A 16,579-nucleotide genomic window follows, 5' to 3' on the forward strand; every position below is an offset into this window, starting at 1 on the left:
CTTTGTGCCTTCGTGCCTCCTCTCTATTAGAAAGCAAAAGGATCTGATATGATCTTCATATGAGTATGCCATTTTGCTAATTCTGCCCATTCTTACACTGTCTCAGTTATGATAACTTTATAATCAGTCTTGCTATCTGGTAGTAGTCTTCCACCGTTTGAAAACCTTGATAATATAGATATTAATTAAAAAATCAGGTATTGGGGGAAAGGATGTGGAAGGGCTAATATCCTCAACTCCTGTAACAGGGGTAAGAATGATAAATTTTTTAAAACCTCTTTAATGGAAATTTTTTAAATAATAAAGTCAAGAGAATAGTATAAGAAACCTATAAGTACCCATCCCTACCTTGAACATGTCCAATTCTGTTTCTTCCATTACACCTTATTTCCCATCCCCACATACCTCAGAGGTAGGATTATTTTGAAGCAAATCCAGAGGAATCTTTAGAGGCTGATATTTCTGTTGTGAGGAAACATTTACCTAAAGTTTTGTCTTCTCGTTAGTTTCTGTATTAGCTTCAAGCAAAATTAGGTTTAATTCTTTCTATTGAAAGCATTTTTGTAAAATGATTGTTTTCTATATATCTTACTATCAAATGCATAAAGAAACATCTGGAGTGATGATCATAATGTTAATAATAGTTATTCCTGGGGTTGTAGAATTTGGTTTTTAAAATTCTCTTTACTTTTCTGCATTCCTTAAATTATTTTCTAATGAGGTCAATATTTTTTATAAAAGTGATGAAGTATTTATTAAACATTGAGGAAGAGAAGTATTTTTAATATTAAGAGTTTGTTTAAGTCATTTATAAGAATTTTAACTTTCAGGGTGCAGTTCTACCTCAAGAGATAAGTCAAGTAACTCAACATCATAAATCTGGCTTTAATGACAACAGTGTTAAGCAAAGAAAACATGAGCCTCACAGAAAATGTAAGTTTTGAGTTAGGAGTTTTACTTGTGCTAACTGCTTCCTTTTATTTTTATTAATTAACAGCTTTACTAAGTTAATTCACTTACCATAAAATTCATCCTTTTAAAGTGTACAATCAGTGTTTTTTTGGTACTTTCACAAAGTTGTACAACCAATGCCACTATCTAAATTTAAAATATTATCACCCGAAAAAGGAACACCATACTTACTAGTAATCATTACCCTACCCGTGGGAACCACTAATTTACTTTCTGCCTCTATGGATTGACATATTCTGGATATTTCATATAAACAGAATCATAAGATACGTGACCTTTTGAGACTGGCTCTTTTCACTTGGCATAATCTTTTCAAGGTTCATTCATGTTGTACCTTGTATCAGTATTCATTTCTTTTTATGGCTGACCAATATCCTGTTGTATGAATACTACATTTTATTTTTATCCATTAATCCATTGATGGACATTTGGGTTGTTTCCACTTTGGGGCTATAATGAATAATACTGCTACGAATATTCATATACAAGTTTTTGTGTAAACATATGTTTGCATTTCTCTTTGGTACACACAAATGAACAGAATTACTGAATCATACGTTAACTCTCTGCTTGACTCTTTGTGAAACTACCAAAGTGTTTTCCAAAGTAGCTGTACCATTTTACATTCCCACCAGGTAGATATGAGGATCCAGTTTCTCCATCCTCCATAACACTGTTACTGCCATCTCTTTTATTACAGCCATCCTGGTAAGTGTAAAGTGGAATCTCCTTATGGTTTTCATTTGTATTTCATCAGTGACTAATAATATTGAACATTCTTTTACATACTTATTGACTGTATATCTTCTTTGAAGAAATACATATTCAAACCTTTCACTGATTTTTATACTTGGATTTTTTATTCTTGAGGTGTAAGAAATCATTACATATTCTGTATACTATAGGTAATCAGATAATTTGATTTGCAAATATGTGCTCTCATTCTGTGGGTTGTCTTTTAACTAACATTACAGTGTACTTGAAACACAAAAGTTTTTAATTTTGATCAGATCTGATTTAACCTTTTTTTTTCCATTTTTTCTTTGGTTGCTTGTGCTTTAGGTGTCATATCTAAGAAACTATTGCCTAATCTAAGGTCACAAAAATTTATACCTGTTTTTTTCTAGGCGTTTCATAGTTTCAGCTCTTATATTTGGGGGGGTTTTCTTGGGGTTTTTTTGTTTTTGTTTTTGTTTTTGAGTAAGTATATATATGATACAAGAGAGGGGTTTATATTCACTCCTTTGCATGTAGATAGTTAGTTGTCCTAGCACCATTTGCTAAAAGACTGTTCTTTGCACTCCATTGAATTGTCTTGGCACCCTTGTCAGAAATCAATTGACCATGGAAGTATGGGTTTATCTCTAGTCTCTCAGTTCTATTTCTCTGATCTGTATGCCATCTTTTTGTGAACAACACACCATCTTCATTACCATAGCTTTCTTACAAGTTTTGACATTGAAAAGTTTGAGTCCTCCAACTTTGTTTCCCTTTTTCAAGATTATTTTGTCTCTTCTGGTCTCCTGAATTTCATGTGAATTTTAGGATCACCTTGTCTATTTCTGCAAAAATGGCAGCTGGAGTTTTTATAGGGATTGTGTTGAATCTGTAGACCACTTTAGGTAGTATTGTTATCTTAACAATATTAAGCCTTTCTATTTCTTTCAAAGATGTCTTATAGTTTTCAGTGTACAGGTCTTGCACTTTTTAAGATTTATTCCTACGTATTTTATTCTCTTTAATACTGTGGTCAGTGGAACTGTTTTCTTACTTTGGGGTGGGGGAGATTATTCATTACTATTTATGGAAATAAAACTGACTTTTGTGTATTGATCTTGCATCCTGCCACCTTGTTAAACTTGTTTATTACCCTAATTTTTTCTGACTTCTGCAAATAGAGGTAATTGTACTTCTTCCTATACAATCGGGATGACTTATTTCTTTTTCTTGCGTAACTCTGTGACTAAAACCACCAGTACAATGTTAAATAGAAGCAGTGAGAGTAAACATCCTTATCTTGTCTTGATCTTAAAGATAAGTATTCAGTCTTTCAGCATTAAGTATAATGTTAGCTGTGGAGTTTTGATAGATGCCCTTTATTAGGTGAGGAAATTTCCTTCTGTTCCTCGGTTGTTGATTTTTTCCCCCCTGGAGGGGTGTTAGATTTTGTCAAATGCTATTTCTTTTTATTTCTTGAAATGATCACATGGATTCTTTCCCTTATACAATTAATATGGTGTATATCATTGATAAGTTTTTCATATGCCAAACCAACCTTGCATACTTGGGATAAATCCCACTAGGTCTTAGCGTACAATCCTTACAATCCTTTTTATATGCTACAAGATTCTACTTGCTAGTATTTTCTTGAGGATTTTTGCATCTATATTCATAAGGGATATTTGTAATTTTTCATGTATGTCTTTGATTTTGGTATCATGGTAATACTGACCTCGTAGAATGTTGGGAATAACACTTTGAAGAGCTATAGCCTCATTCTAAACTCTGGTGGCAGCCAGGCTATTGCTTTTCACCAAAATATGTTGGCTGTTATTTTTCAAGGCTACATGGAGCTGAAGAGTGGGAATGGAGTAGGGCAAATTAAAAGGCCACAGAGCTTCCTAAGAGTCAGTCTTTTTTCCTGAATAAATACTGCCTAGATTGCTGCATGCCTTAATTAACTTTCATCATTCTGAATATTAGGATTCTGATCATTTATGTTCATTTTCTTGTTGCTTTTATGGAGGAGAGAATTTGTAGAGGTCTTTTGACATTTTTTGCTGTTGTCCCCTACTAACCACTTTTTGAGATAAGTTTTAAAATTTATTTAGAGTGATCCAGTTATTTTTGTGTGTGTAAACACTTGCCTATTAAATTACTCCAAACTATATTACAGATTTTTGTTAAAAATATATACACCATCATTAAAAAGTTCACAAACAGTAAATGCTGGAGAGGATATGGAAAAAAGGGAACCGTCCTACACTGTTGGTGGGAGTGTAATTTGGTGCAGCCACTGTGAAAAACAGTATGGAGATTGCTTAAAAAACTAAAAATAGAAATACCATATGATCCAGCAATCCCACTCCTGGGCATATACCCAGAGAAAAATCTAATTTGAAAAGATACATGTACCCCAGTGTTCATAGCAGCACTGTTTACAATAGCCAAGACATAGAAACAACCTAAATGTCCATTGACAGATGACTGGGTAAAGAAGATGTGGTATATAAATATGTAAATACAATGGAATACTACTCAGTCCTAAAATAGGCAAATAAACAATAAATTCCATAATCTGTAGTAATGATAAATCTATGATTAAAAAATTAAGCGGATTAAGAGGGTTGAGTGATACAGGTGCTATTTTAAATAGAGTGGTCAAGGAATACCATTTGAACAGAGACCCAAATAAAAGGGAAGTGGACTAGTATAGGCCATACAAGAAGCTTGCTGAAGAGCTTTCCAGCAGAGGAAATACCAAGTGCAGAGTCCTGAATCTAATGTATTATATTTTATATGTACGTGGTATTTTTTATACTTATATATTAATGTAGTGTAAGAATAGTCTTTTAAAAATATTTTCCTAAAAAAGCTATTTCGAAAAATTTTGTGGTTTTATAACTTTGGTTCAGGTTGTGGGGTGTTCTTGCACTAATTTCTATGTGTTATTTTTCTTTCTTTTACATTTTAACTATAATGTCCCTATAAACCTGATAAATGTAGCTTAAAGATTTTATATTTAATTGAAATGTGTTGTGATTTTCCTTCAAATTATTGTTTATGTAAGTGTATGAAAACTGTGTTATGTGGAATTCCAGTTAGTTTGCTTTCGTGTGTTTCTCAGCAGAGGTTTAAATGTGAATACGTATCAATTCACATTTTCTTTTCCTCCTTCCAAGATTACTTCCTTACCTTCCTCTCTTCCTTTCTTTTCCCCTCTGTTCCTTCTCTTCCTTTTCCTTCCCATCTTTGTCCCTTCCTTTCCTCCTCTCTCATTTCAACCTGTCCCTCCCTTCCATCCCTTCTCCCACTTCTTTCCTCATCCTCTGTTTCCTCTTTGGTCCTGTCCTCCCTCCTTCCTTCCTTTTTTGTCTTCCCTTCCTTCCTCTCTTCCTTCCTTCTTTTTTCCTTTCCTCCTTCCTCTTCTAATCCATCCTTTTCATTTCGCCTCTATTCCCCTAATTTCCCCTTAATGGGAATCCCAAAATAGCTTCCTAACTGATCTCTTACTCTCCTTCCATCTATCCAATAAGCCACTGCCGTATTTTAATCTTCTTAAGGCACAATTCTGATGAGATTACTATCTGCTCAAAACCATTCTGTGATTATGACCACTGCCTACCAGTTTAATTCCATAGTCTTCAATGCCTTGCAGATTATGGCTGCAACCTGCTTCTCTAGTTCAATTAAGCTTCATTATACTCCTCAACCTCCAGTGGAACTGATGTGTTTAGAGTTCCACAAACATTCCTTGCTTTCTGCTTCCATGCTTTTCTCCTATTATTTCCCTTGCTGAAATACTTATCCTCCTAGTCTGCCCTTTGGAAACCTGCCATCCTGCAGGGCTCAATCAGATGTTGCCTTTCCCTTTCCCTTATTGTTGTGATCTGTGAGTATCTTCTTCTCATCTAGATTATAAATTCCTCAAGATCAGGGCCTTTGTCTCCTTGCTTGCAACTTTGTGAGTTTTTTGCACAGTGCCCTGCTATGGTAAATATTTGGTAAATTTAATTGGTGTGCAGCAAGTTCTTTCATTTAACAAAATTTCTGTTTTCTTGTCTTAGTTAAAGAAGAGTGTAAGAGTCCTAAAACTGAGAATCAGTCACAAAAAATGTCAAATAGGCAGGTAAGCTTCTTAAAATCAGATTTCCGGTAGCCAACTTTTTATTGCAATTGGTAGCTCTGTGGCATCTCTTGCAATCCTTTGAGCCAGATTAATATGGTGAGTGGCAGGAGGGTTGTGGAGTGTAGCCTGTCAGTCACTTGGATGGGAGATTGCACAGCTAGAGTCCAGGATTTAAAACTACAGATACCTCAAGTTCTCGTTCTGCCATTTAATACTTAGGTGGCCTTGAGCAATTCACTGCACTTCTGACAGCCTCAGTTTCCTGATCTTTAAAATGTAGATAAAAGTATATCAGTTGTCTCTCTCAGTATATATAGTCTGTATATACATGCATACATACAAACATACCTACATGCATTAATATGTGTGTGTGTATATATATAAAATATGTGAAAATATATTTGTTTATACAGTTAAAGTATATGGACCAGCATAGTAAAGTTAATGGTTAATTCTGTGGAGTTAAGTTAATGGAGGAAGCTGAGATCATTTACATTTTATTTTATATAGTCTTTGTTATTTGATAAGGAGTATGTGTACATTTTATAATCAAAAAATAACATTTTAAATCTCAAAATTCATGTTTACTTATGTGCATTTTCTATATGCACAGTATATTTATAATGCAATTTTGTAAAAATAGATTTCTTATAAGCTAGTAATATATTACATTTATAAAAAATGCCTTAGCAGATATTTTAGCACACAACACATGCTCAGTAAATGGAGCCCATTGATATTTAGATACCAATAAAGGGTTGAATTACATGACTTTTAAGGCCCTCTCTTTCTAAAACTCCTATGCTGTAATTTCCTCTCTTCAAGAGAAGGGATTCATAAACTCTTTGTGCCATGGACCTCTTGTGTGAAGCCTATGGACTCTTTCTCAGAATAATAATTTTAATGCTAAATAAAATACAGCAAATTTGAAAGAAAACCAATTATATTGGAATACAATTATAATCACCATCATTGTGGCTTATTGCCTACATTCATAATTGAAGGAAAGGCTAAATCTCACTTAGAAATTAATGAAGATAAAGATGTAATTTTTTCCTTCACCAAGTTTACGGGCCCCCCTTTTTTCTGATATAAAACAGAAAATTACACATAAAAAGGTTTGCGGTGATTTATTTAGAATACTATTAGGTAGTAACTATACATTTTACTTGCACAAAAACTCATTCTTACTCTTTTATAGACGTTTGGAGGGCCTGCAAAATGTAATATTAAGCTATTGAAGAGAAGTGAAAGTGCAGAAGTCTCAGAAAATCAAAATGTTGTGACTGGTTATCCAAATACTATTGATAAGGTAAAAGACCATTTATTCAATTTCTCTTCCCAAACTTTAACACATGGGAAGATGATTGAGTGAAAATTAAACGATCATTTTTGAATATAAAACTGTTAGCTTTTTTCGTGCCCTTGTACTTTCATCTTCATGCACAAGGTATTTTTTTCTTTTAGCCTAATCCTGGAATTGAGAACTTCATAGCATCCTTGAATATCTCCAAAGAAAATGAAGTACAGTCATCTCATTATGAAGAGCCTCCAAGTGAGGAACATTTGTCACCACAGTCATTTGCTATGGTTCGTATTTTGTAGGAACTTGTATTCCGTGATAATACCACTATTGTTGGCCATGCATGCATACGCTTTGCAATGGTTAAAATACTTCTCTCTCGTGTAGACTGGTGTGTTGCACCATTATTGTCATCCTGGGAGGAAAACCAGCTGCCCTGGGCAATTTAGCCATCTTCTTCTTTTTTCTCTTTACACCATAGATCCCTTGCTTTCAAACATTGCTACTAGGCAGTTTGGTCAAAAGTTAAGCAGAAAGATAAGTATTGTTTCTTTGCCAGGAAATGTGGAGTGTTTTTTTCAACGCTAGACTACTGATTTTGTGCATTTTCTATCTGAATGTAGTTGTCTTCATTTTTTATAATGGAACTCATTAAAAGAAGAATCACTATGCTCTATAACTCTACTTTTAATTTTTCTCCCCTGTTCCCACCATCTCCCTGCCAATCATTTTCAAAACAGAAGGGAACTCGGATGCTTAAAGAAATTCTAAAAATTGATAGCTCTAACACTGTGGACCATAAGAATGAAATGAAACAGTTTGGTAATGAAGTCACTGTTTCCTCTAATAGAAGAGATGAATATGGACCTTCCTCACAGCCTAAGCAAAATAAGAAATTAAGTAAGTAAACTACGTCCTCGTACTAATCACCAATATAATATCACTTCAGAAATTCAGTTCATTTGTTTTTAATCATGTGATTTTTAAAGATAAAACTACTTTTATTTTTTAAAGAATATAATTAAGAGTAACAAGTAAGAGTGTAATTTTTATAGTTGTGTCATTTATATAACAATGTAACTGTGTAACCAATAGATCTATAATCCCTAACTGTCTTCTTGCAACTACTTAAATTATACTATTATAGATACTCATCCTGTAGATCCCAAACCTGGAAAGTTTTCACATTTTAACTTTTTTTTCTCAGTAATTTTTAAATGATTATGTAACTTAAATATTTTATTTAACTTTGCTAAAATTCTTTTATCTATAAAGTTAAAATAACATTGCAAATGACTTGTAATAATTTATGACATATATAAAGCAGTTAGCACTGTCTGACACATCATAGGTACCAATGATTCATATTAATATTATGTTAAAATAACTTGATCAACAAAAAAATAGAAGCTGGAAAATCAATTAAAAATAATTAATGGATGCACACATTGGAAAGTGGTCATTTACCTCAAGTCTCTGAAGCCTGTAGCGTGATACCCGGCATAAGCTGCATTTCAGTAAATGTCCATCATTGCCCTTACCTTTTATATCTCCTATACTTTAATATTTTGTCTATGTAATTATCTGCAAAAGCCTACTAGGAAGAATGACTCATGTAAAAGTAGGTGGGGACAGAAGCTTCTCACAGGTAAAAAACATTTTGAAACAAGCAAATCTGAGTTTATTAAGGATCCAAATCTGAAACAAAATCAGAGCCTAGCTTCATTTATACTCCACTGAATATCAGGATAAATAATTAATTAAAAATTACAATAAATGTCAGGAAACAAATTATCATAGTGACAGATGTGCTCTTGAAATAGAGCAAAATAAAAGTTTAAAACAATATTGGATAAAGATGGTCCCACTGTCACAAACAAGTAACTTTTACTTTATTTCAGTATAGTGAAAAGTATATACTTTAAGAGTCAAGAGGTCAGAATCCAGCCCATGGAACAGAACTAACATGTGACTTTGGGCAACCACTCAACTTTTTTAAATCTATAATAGTAAGAGGTTTAAATTCATTCTTCACTGGAGTATGCTTTTGTTCTGTTAGAGAGTTTGTTCATTATAAAAAATGTCAACTTTCAGAATTTTTTAATCATATTCTATATAAAAGCACTTGACTTAATTTCAGAAAAACTTTTAAGAAGCATTCTTTTAGAGCAATAAAAACATTCATGCGTGTGTCTCAGAATATAAGATAGAATTTTCAGAAGTGAGACTGAAGCCAGAGCCTCAGAACTTAAGAATTAATTGTTATTCAGCTCAAGAAAGCCATTTGTTTATTTAAATTTTCCTGTGACATAGCTATATAGTCATTAATCTCTCACCATGTGAATTTTTGGCAGTCAGCTACTTACCATATTTTTTAAATCTTTATCTTAATTATGTATCAATAATTAATTATAATCATCTAAAAATCTTCATTGAATTCTAGTCATTTTAAGGGCAGTATTAAATTGTTCTTAATTTGTTTCATGGGAGATTACTCTTTTCACTTTTTAATAATGTCCTATTTACTGTTCTATAAAGCCCCGTCATAACTGCATAGTTTGAGACATCATTTAATGTAGATATGTCCTTTTCTCTTTTTTGGCAGCATCTTATACAAACAAGCCTCACTGTGCTAGTGAGTACCATAATGTTCAGTCTATGGACAGTGTGTGCTGGCCTGCTTCCAGCCAGATTCCTCCTGTATCCACACCAGTAACTGAACTTTCTCGAATTTGTTCCCTTGTTGGAATGCCGCAACCGAATTTCTCCTTTCTTAGAACAGCACAGGTATAGTATACTACAATTTCATTTACATAAGTTATTTAACACTGAGCTTAAATAAATTGAAAATCTTTTGCTAGAAATAATACAGTGGAGCTGATTTTTTTTTACTTTATGAGCAGCATAAATTAATACTTCTCACTCTGGCTCTTCCATTTATGCATAACCAGACCCCTCAGAAAGACGGACAGAGGAACCTAGGCAGCGGGTAGTCGGGCAAGATTCTTTAGATTGATAGAGCTGGGGATCTTGGTCTACAGCAGCAGGTTTCAAACTTTTTGGTCTCAGAAACTCCCCACCTTTTTTTGAGGATTCCAAAGAACTTTTGTTTACTTGTGTTATAGCCATAGTTGTCAAATAAAAAGTTAAAACTGAGAAAAAAGTTTAATATTTCTTGTTTATTAAATAAAACTTTCCAAAAAAATTTAGTGAGAAGAGTGGTATTGCTCCACATTTTTGCAAATTTTTCCCATTGTCTAGCTTAGCAGAAGAAACTAGATTATCAAATCTGCTTCTTACCTTGTAATACATGGTTTTTGTTGAAATATATGAAGAAAATCTGGCCTCACACAAATAAATAGTTGGAAAAGGGAGAGAATTTCAATAGCCTTTTCATGAATTGTGGATATTCTTTAATACTACAATAAAACATGGTATTTTTCTTAAAAGTTCATTGCAATGTAGAATCTTAAAATTATGTCAGTAAACCTTTGTCCTCTGTATGCTTGTGAGAAAATGAGAGTGAAAATGGCAAATAGCATCTTCGTGTTACTATGAAAATGGTTTGGACCTCAAAGATCCCCATGAAGGGTATCAGGGACTTCCAGGGTCCTCCAACTACACCTTGAGAACCACCACAAGAAAGTCATTTTATCCTTGTTATATCCAAATTCTTGATCCATTCTTGCCTAAAACAGAAAGCAATATTCAACTAATAATACTACATAAAAATGGCTACCTTTTGAAAAAGTAGAATTTTTTTTAAATCTTTTTTATAAAAGAAAAAATGTGTATTGTGAAGAGTTAATCATTTAAATGTAAATATAAAGTCATTTACAACTTCTGAGTCTTTTAGATTTTGGCAGTTAATTCATATTAGCAAAATAATCTGCTATTTATAGGATGATGGAAAGCAGAGATCAAAAAATGTTTCTGTAAATGGTCAGATACTAAATATTTTAGGCTTATGGGCCATATGGTCTCTGTCACAACTACTCACCTCTGCAGTTATAATTTGAAAACAGCCATAGGCAATGTGTAAGAGTGGACTTGGCTATGTTCCAATAAAATCTTACATACAAAACCAGTGAAAGGCCTAGTTTCCCAATCCTAGACATAAAGAAGAAAGTTCTGTTGGCTTTCATTTACATTAGGATGCTTAACCCTTCAGATAGCTTAGAGATCGTTTTAATTTTGTAAACATTGAAAGATAAGGCAACAGTTTTAAAGCTTTTGCATGGCAACCTAAAACTGAAGCTGATAGCCCTTTTTTTAATTCTTGAACTGTTTTTTTACAGAATGTTAGGTGAAATTGTTCTACTTATTTAGCCTAAGCTTTGGAGGAGGAGGTCGACTTCTTAGACAGATAACTTCATAAACATTCATGTTCTTTTTTCTAGACAATGACAGTTTGCCAGGTAAAATTATCTAATGGCTTACTGGTACATGGGCCACAATGCCATTCTGAAAATGAAGCCAAGGAAAAAGCTGCATTTTTTGCTTTACAACAATTGGTGAGAACTGTCCATGACTTCTCTACTAAATCTTTAATTAATCCCTCTATGTTTTGTTGCATTGTCTTATAACTTTTAAATATTTCCATAGGGTTCTTTAGGAGTGAATTTCCCTTTGCCTCCACCAATATTTCCAAGTTATCCTCCTGCTATACCACCTGGAACCATTCCTCCAGTTTTTCCTCAACCTACTGGTAAGGTATTTTGCTCTTCTAAATGTTTGTTACTGAGTTATTGTTTTTAGAAAGTCCTTTTAAGAAGCATCATTCGGAGGAAACCAAAAAAATTATCTAAATGTCTAGGGGATTTAAGAAGTTGTGAGAAAAAAAGAAAAAAAGTAGTTGTGAGAAGTAAGCCTGCAACCAGATCCTGTAGATTCATCTAGAAATACGAGTGCCCTCCTACAGTCTCTTGTGTGGCTAGATAGAGTAGGACAGTTCTTTGTTCTAGGTGACCCAGTAGCTGCCAGCACCCGAATCTGTGCTTAAGGTAGACATGAAAAACAAAGGAGCAGCGGGGGGAGGTGGGGAGAGGAGAAACAAGAGATGAAGGGAACACAGTACAGATAAGGCTTTGAAGCTGTGGATTTAAAAGAAACCGCCCTTGATGATAGAGATAGAGTAGAGGGGATTTTAAGCTTACTGTATGTATGTTTCTTAATATTCTCTCACAATTGTCTTCCTCCTTCAAACGTAGTGCCTGAGTTTCAAGCAGGTAGCTCCCTGTAGTCAGTTGGTGACTTCCTGATCTGCTGGGGGAATGGAAAGGTCACTGTGGAGTCAGGACTCTCTTTTTGTTCAGGCTCTTTTATTGAGAAAATCCTGTAACTTCTTGGGATTCCATTTTCTTATTTATACTAGATATTGTCCAGGATCTCTTTGAGACTAACATTTTATAATTTTTTAAATTCTAAATCTCAAGTTTATTAAGCATTGCTTTTATCACTCCTCTTTTTTAAATTGCTTCTTCATATCTTAATCATTTTCATTTTAAAATCAATAATTTGTTTTTTTTTTAAGTTGAGAAAATTACTTTTCTGAGTTTCCTAAATGCCAGATATTATTCCAGGAGCTCTGCGTTATCTAATCTTCAACATTAGAAAGGTGTAATAATGCTGAGTAAACTAGTTATCTCTTCTCTTTGCCTAAACTCTATTAAACTGAATAATAAATGTTTTTAAAAGTGTAAACCTACAAGGACAAAGAGATGAGAAAAGAAATAGCAAATTAGACATTTGGAAAGACTTTGTGATGAGAAAAGCAGTTAAAGAAGTAGTCATCAATTTATAATAGCAGGATTATGCTACAAACTGAAGTGTATAAAAGAGTATACATATGAGCAGATAAGCAGATTGTCCCTCACAGTTCCCAAGAGATTCAGAACTCTGAAATGTCAGAAGCTGTCAGAGCTTCAGATGAGACATAGGCCACAAAGAGGGCGTTGGTTCAAAATCTATAACAGGAGTGAGGGGCCCCTCCTCTGCACAGTCAAGCAGTCAGCCTCTCAGGCAAAAGACTGGAGGTATGTTCTCCAGAGCGTTCCCTATGGACCATGGGAACACTAGGTGCAGAGTAGAGGATGTGATACTAGACTGGAAACTGAGATTAAGTAAAGTTCCTTTTCCCCATCCTATTCCCAGGCTGTAGCCAGCCATAGCCCAGATAGGAAATTGGAGGATAGTTTGAGAAATTCGTGGAACTCCAGAGAAGACACTTACTGACTTTTTGAGGATGTCCCAACCAAACGGCTGGCTCACCATTCGGTCATTCTAGAGAGAAGCCCTCATGTCATCTAGCCCTGCTCCCTCCCCACAGAGACAGTGCTTCTAATCACAGTTCTAGTGTCTTGTTCTTGGAATAAATACTAGACTGTGAGAGATCACTAAACAGTTTAGGAAAATCTCTAAAAGAGCCCAAAATAAAGATAAACGAAAGGGATATGGAAACAGAGATAATGTAGGAAACAAGAGGACTTCAAAGACAGCTTTGCTTAATATTCTTATTGAAATAAAACAATATTGCAGCCAAAAAATAAGAACAAGAATGTATGAAAAAACCTATAATTAGAGAACAAAACTTAAATTGTTGAGCCAAAATTTTTTAGTTCAGTAAATAAAGCCCTAGCAAAGCCAAGGAAATCTCAGGAAGAAGATAAAAGGTGGAAAATAAGAAAGGAGGGAGGTTTGGAGGAACAGTCCACAGGTCCAGTACCCATCTAATTGGAGTTCCAGAAAAAGAGACCAGAGATAATGGAAAGGAGGAAAGTTACCAAAGAAATAAAGTTTCCTTGGACCAAAAGACATGCATCTTTAAATGAAAAGGGCCACCACACTCTTTGGCACAATGAATGAAAAGAGACACAGATTGCCTTAAAATTTAGAATATCACTGATAAAGAGATGTGCTAAGAGGTCAGCAAGGAGGGAGAAATACATATGAAAGATCAAGATTCAGAATGGTGTTGCGCTATTGAACAGAAACTAGAAGCTAGAAAGCAACTGAGCATTGAATACCTCAAAATCCTGAGGCACCTTTGTTAAGAATAACTATGCTCTACACCAGAAATTAACACAACATTGTAAACTGACTATACTTCATTTAAAAAAAAAAGAAGCAGCAGCAGCTGCTACTGGATTATATGCCCTACTAAAACAAAGCATTACCTGAAAAAAAGAAAAAGAAAACCATGAAACTGACCACAGGATCTCTCATCTACTTACGCAATGAAATCCTGGGATACCAGCTGCTCAACAGGTCTAGAAAGTAACTAGTCTCAATTGGAAGAGCAGAGTGAGGTCTGGGCAGGTAAGATGATGATCTGATACGTGGGCAGCATTTGGAAAAACATTAAGGATTGATGCATAGAAGACTAAGGAACTTTTAAAAGGTGGTTACTATTAATACAGTTTTTTAAAAAAAGTTTTACAAGGAAAAAAAAATACATAATCAGAGTACCCAACTTGGCATTGCAGTGATAATAGTATACAATCACATACCACAAACACTGTTTGTATTTATAAACAAATATTATGATATGCTTACATAGGGAGGACAGGGCAAGTAGTGAGAGGTGGTATAAAAGAACTGAATTTTGATCTATCTTAATAGGAAGTCAGTAGGTCTAAAAATGCCTAAAATTGAAAAATTCCTAGGAGTATAAGCGAATTATTGAACAGTGTAGAAATAAACAGCTAAAACAGTTAAACCTGGGATGGAAAGGTGACTGCTGTATTATATTGAAAACTCTTTTTATTACAACATGTTTTTTTCTTTGATTTTTTTTAAATGCAATTTGTCTAAGGTCATTAAGTTACTAAGTAGACAAACTAGCATTCAAAAGCAAGTCTATCTAATTACAAAATCCATGCTTTTGTTGCTGTACTACGCTGACATTCCTTTGCCTGTATAAACAATGTTTAGTCATAAAATTTGTATGACACACTGGATGTGATGTTTTCATAAAGCTTAAGGTAGTCCACTATAACTTAGAAAATCTAATTTGACTGCTTTTTCACTTTAAAAAATGAATCCAGCAACTATATATAATTTTAAGTAATTAGTATATGTAGGTTACCTAAAGATGTACCCACAAGCTTCTTTCTAAAAGAATTTGTATTATTAGAATATATTATCAAAAAGGACTGATTGTTTTCCTATTTATTATCGATAACTTAAAGCTTGATATTTTTTCCTTTTTTTGTTGATTATTGAGTTTACATTCATTATTGTATTATGTTTATTATTATATTCATACCTACCAAGAATTTTTAAAGTTTAATTGGAATTCTTTTGGTCTTGTGCTCTCCGCTTTTCCAGTTATAATACATGACATATGATATAAAAGCCAAGAGATTTGAATGTTAGTCAGGAGAAGAAAACTTATGCATCAGATTAAGATTTTAAAGCTATTTTATAGATTTCTATTTTAAGGTATGAAAAAGTCTCAATGAAATAAATGGAGAAAAATATATTTTATATTTAAGACAGTGACTATTGGGAAATTAAGTTGACCTATATATGAGATTAATATAGCATCTTTTAAATAGATCTTCTTAATATTATAACTCCTACCAAAGTTGTTTATAGGTAGTATCAAGACATAATTTTCTAACTCTTATTAGTGTTTTTTATATTAAAAGTGTTCTTGGGGGAAGGGTATAGCTCATGTGGTAGAGCACATGCTCAGCATGTATGAGGTCCTGGGTTCAATCCCCAGTACCTCCATCGAAAAAGTAAATAAACAAACCTAATTACCTCCCTCTGCAAAAATAAAATAAAATAAAAGTGTACATATAAAAAAAAGTGTTCTTTATCCTGGAATTTGTGCATGTGTAATTCATAGCACTGAACAATATTATGATTCCTCTCTCCTGATCCAAACATTTCTTAGTGGCTGAATTTTAGTTAAGCTATACTGTCTTACAGTTCTGGCTGCCTTTTACATACCTTCTTCAGTGTCAATGTGCTGGTGTCTGGATTGTCATTATTTAATGCAGGAGTTCCCAAATGCTGCACTGGTACTGACTGCATAAGAATCACCTGTGGAACTTATTAACAGTACAGATTCTTGGGCCCCACCGAGTCTGGTGCACTAGATCTGGGGCCTTTGTATTTTATAAGCTCCCCATATGATTCAGTTACACAAATAGAGTCTGGGAACCATGATTTGATACACTTCTAGTGAGAAACTAAAAAATTTTTTAAATTCTTGAATTACAAATATTAGAATAGGGAAGAGAAAGATTCTGCATGTCATATGAAAGTGATCAGATTTTAAGACTTGAGCTTTTTTGGTTTTTTTGTAGGCTGGGATCACTATGGAAGCAACTTAGCATTGGGGGCAGGTGAGATCCTTAAGATTTCTCTCTTTATGCACTCGCTTTTCTCCCCCAAAGGACAGTTTCATGACCCTTTTATTATTTTTGTAAATAGTATTACAAATA

The 16,579-nt window shown here is 33.8% G+C and overlaps 1 protein-coding gene across 4 annotated transcripts in view; it reads left to right on the forward strand.

The window, feature by feature from the left end:
* XRN1 (5'-3' exoribonuclease 1) overlaps positions 1-16,579 on the forward strand; it is an 88,511-nt gene that overhangs the window by 66,026 nt on the left and 5,906 nt on the right. Inside the window, exons 33-41 of one of the 4 annotated variants that reach the window (XM_032487140.1) lie at positions 831-933; positions 5,760-5,821; positions 7,023-7,133; positions 7,289-7,411; positions 7,865-8,024; positions 9,730-9,911; positions 11,525-11,638; positions 11,730-11,832; positions 16,442-16,480. In XM_032487140.1, the coding sequence (XP_032343031.1) occupies positions 831-933; positions 5,760-5,821; positions 7,023-7,133; positions 7,289-7,411; positions 7,865-8,024; positions 9,730-9,911; positions 11,525-11,638; positions 11,730-11,832; positions 16,442-16,480 (997 nt within the window). The remainder of the gene's footprint in view (positions 1-830; positions 934-5,759; positions 5,822-7,022; positions 7,134-7,288; positions 7,412-7,864; positions 8,025-9,729; positions 9,912-11,524; positions 11,639-11,729; positions 11,833-16,441; positions 16,481-16,579) is intronic. The other 3 variants (XM_032487146.1, XM_032487152.1, XM_006190550.2) reach the window with 3 other exon arrangements.

Source organism: Camelus ferus, chromosome 1 (assembly GCF_009834535.1).
Source record: "Camelus ferus isolate YT-003-E chromosome 1, BCGSAC_Cfer_1.0, whole genome shotgun sequence".
Taxonomy (NCBI): domain Eukaryota; kingdom Metazoa; phylum Chordata; class Mammalia; order Artiodactyla; family Camelidae; genus Camelus; species Camelus ferus.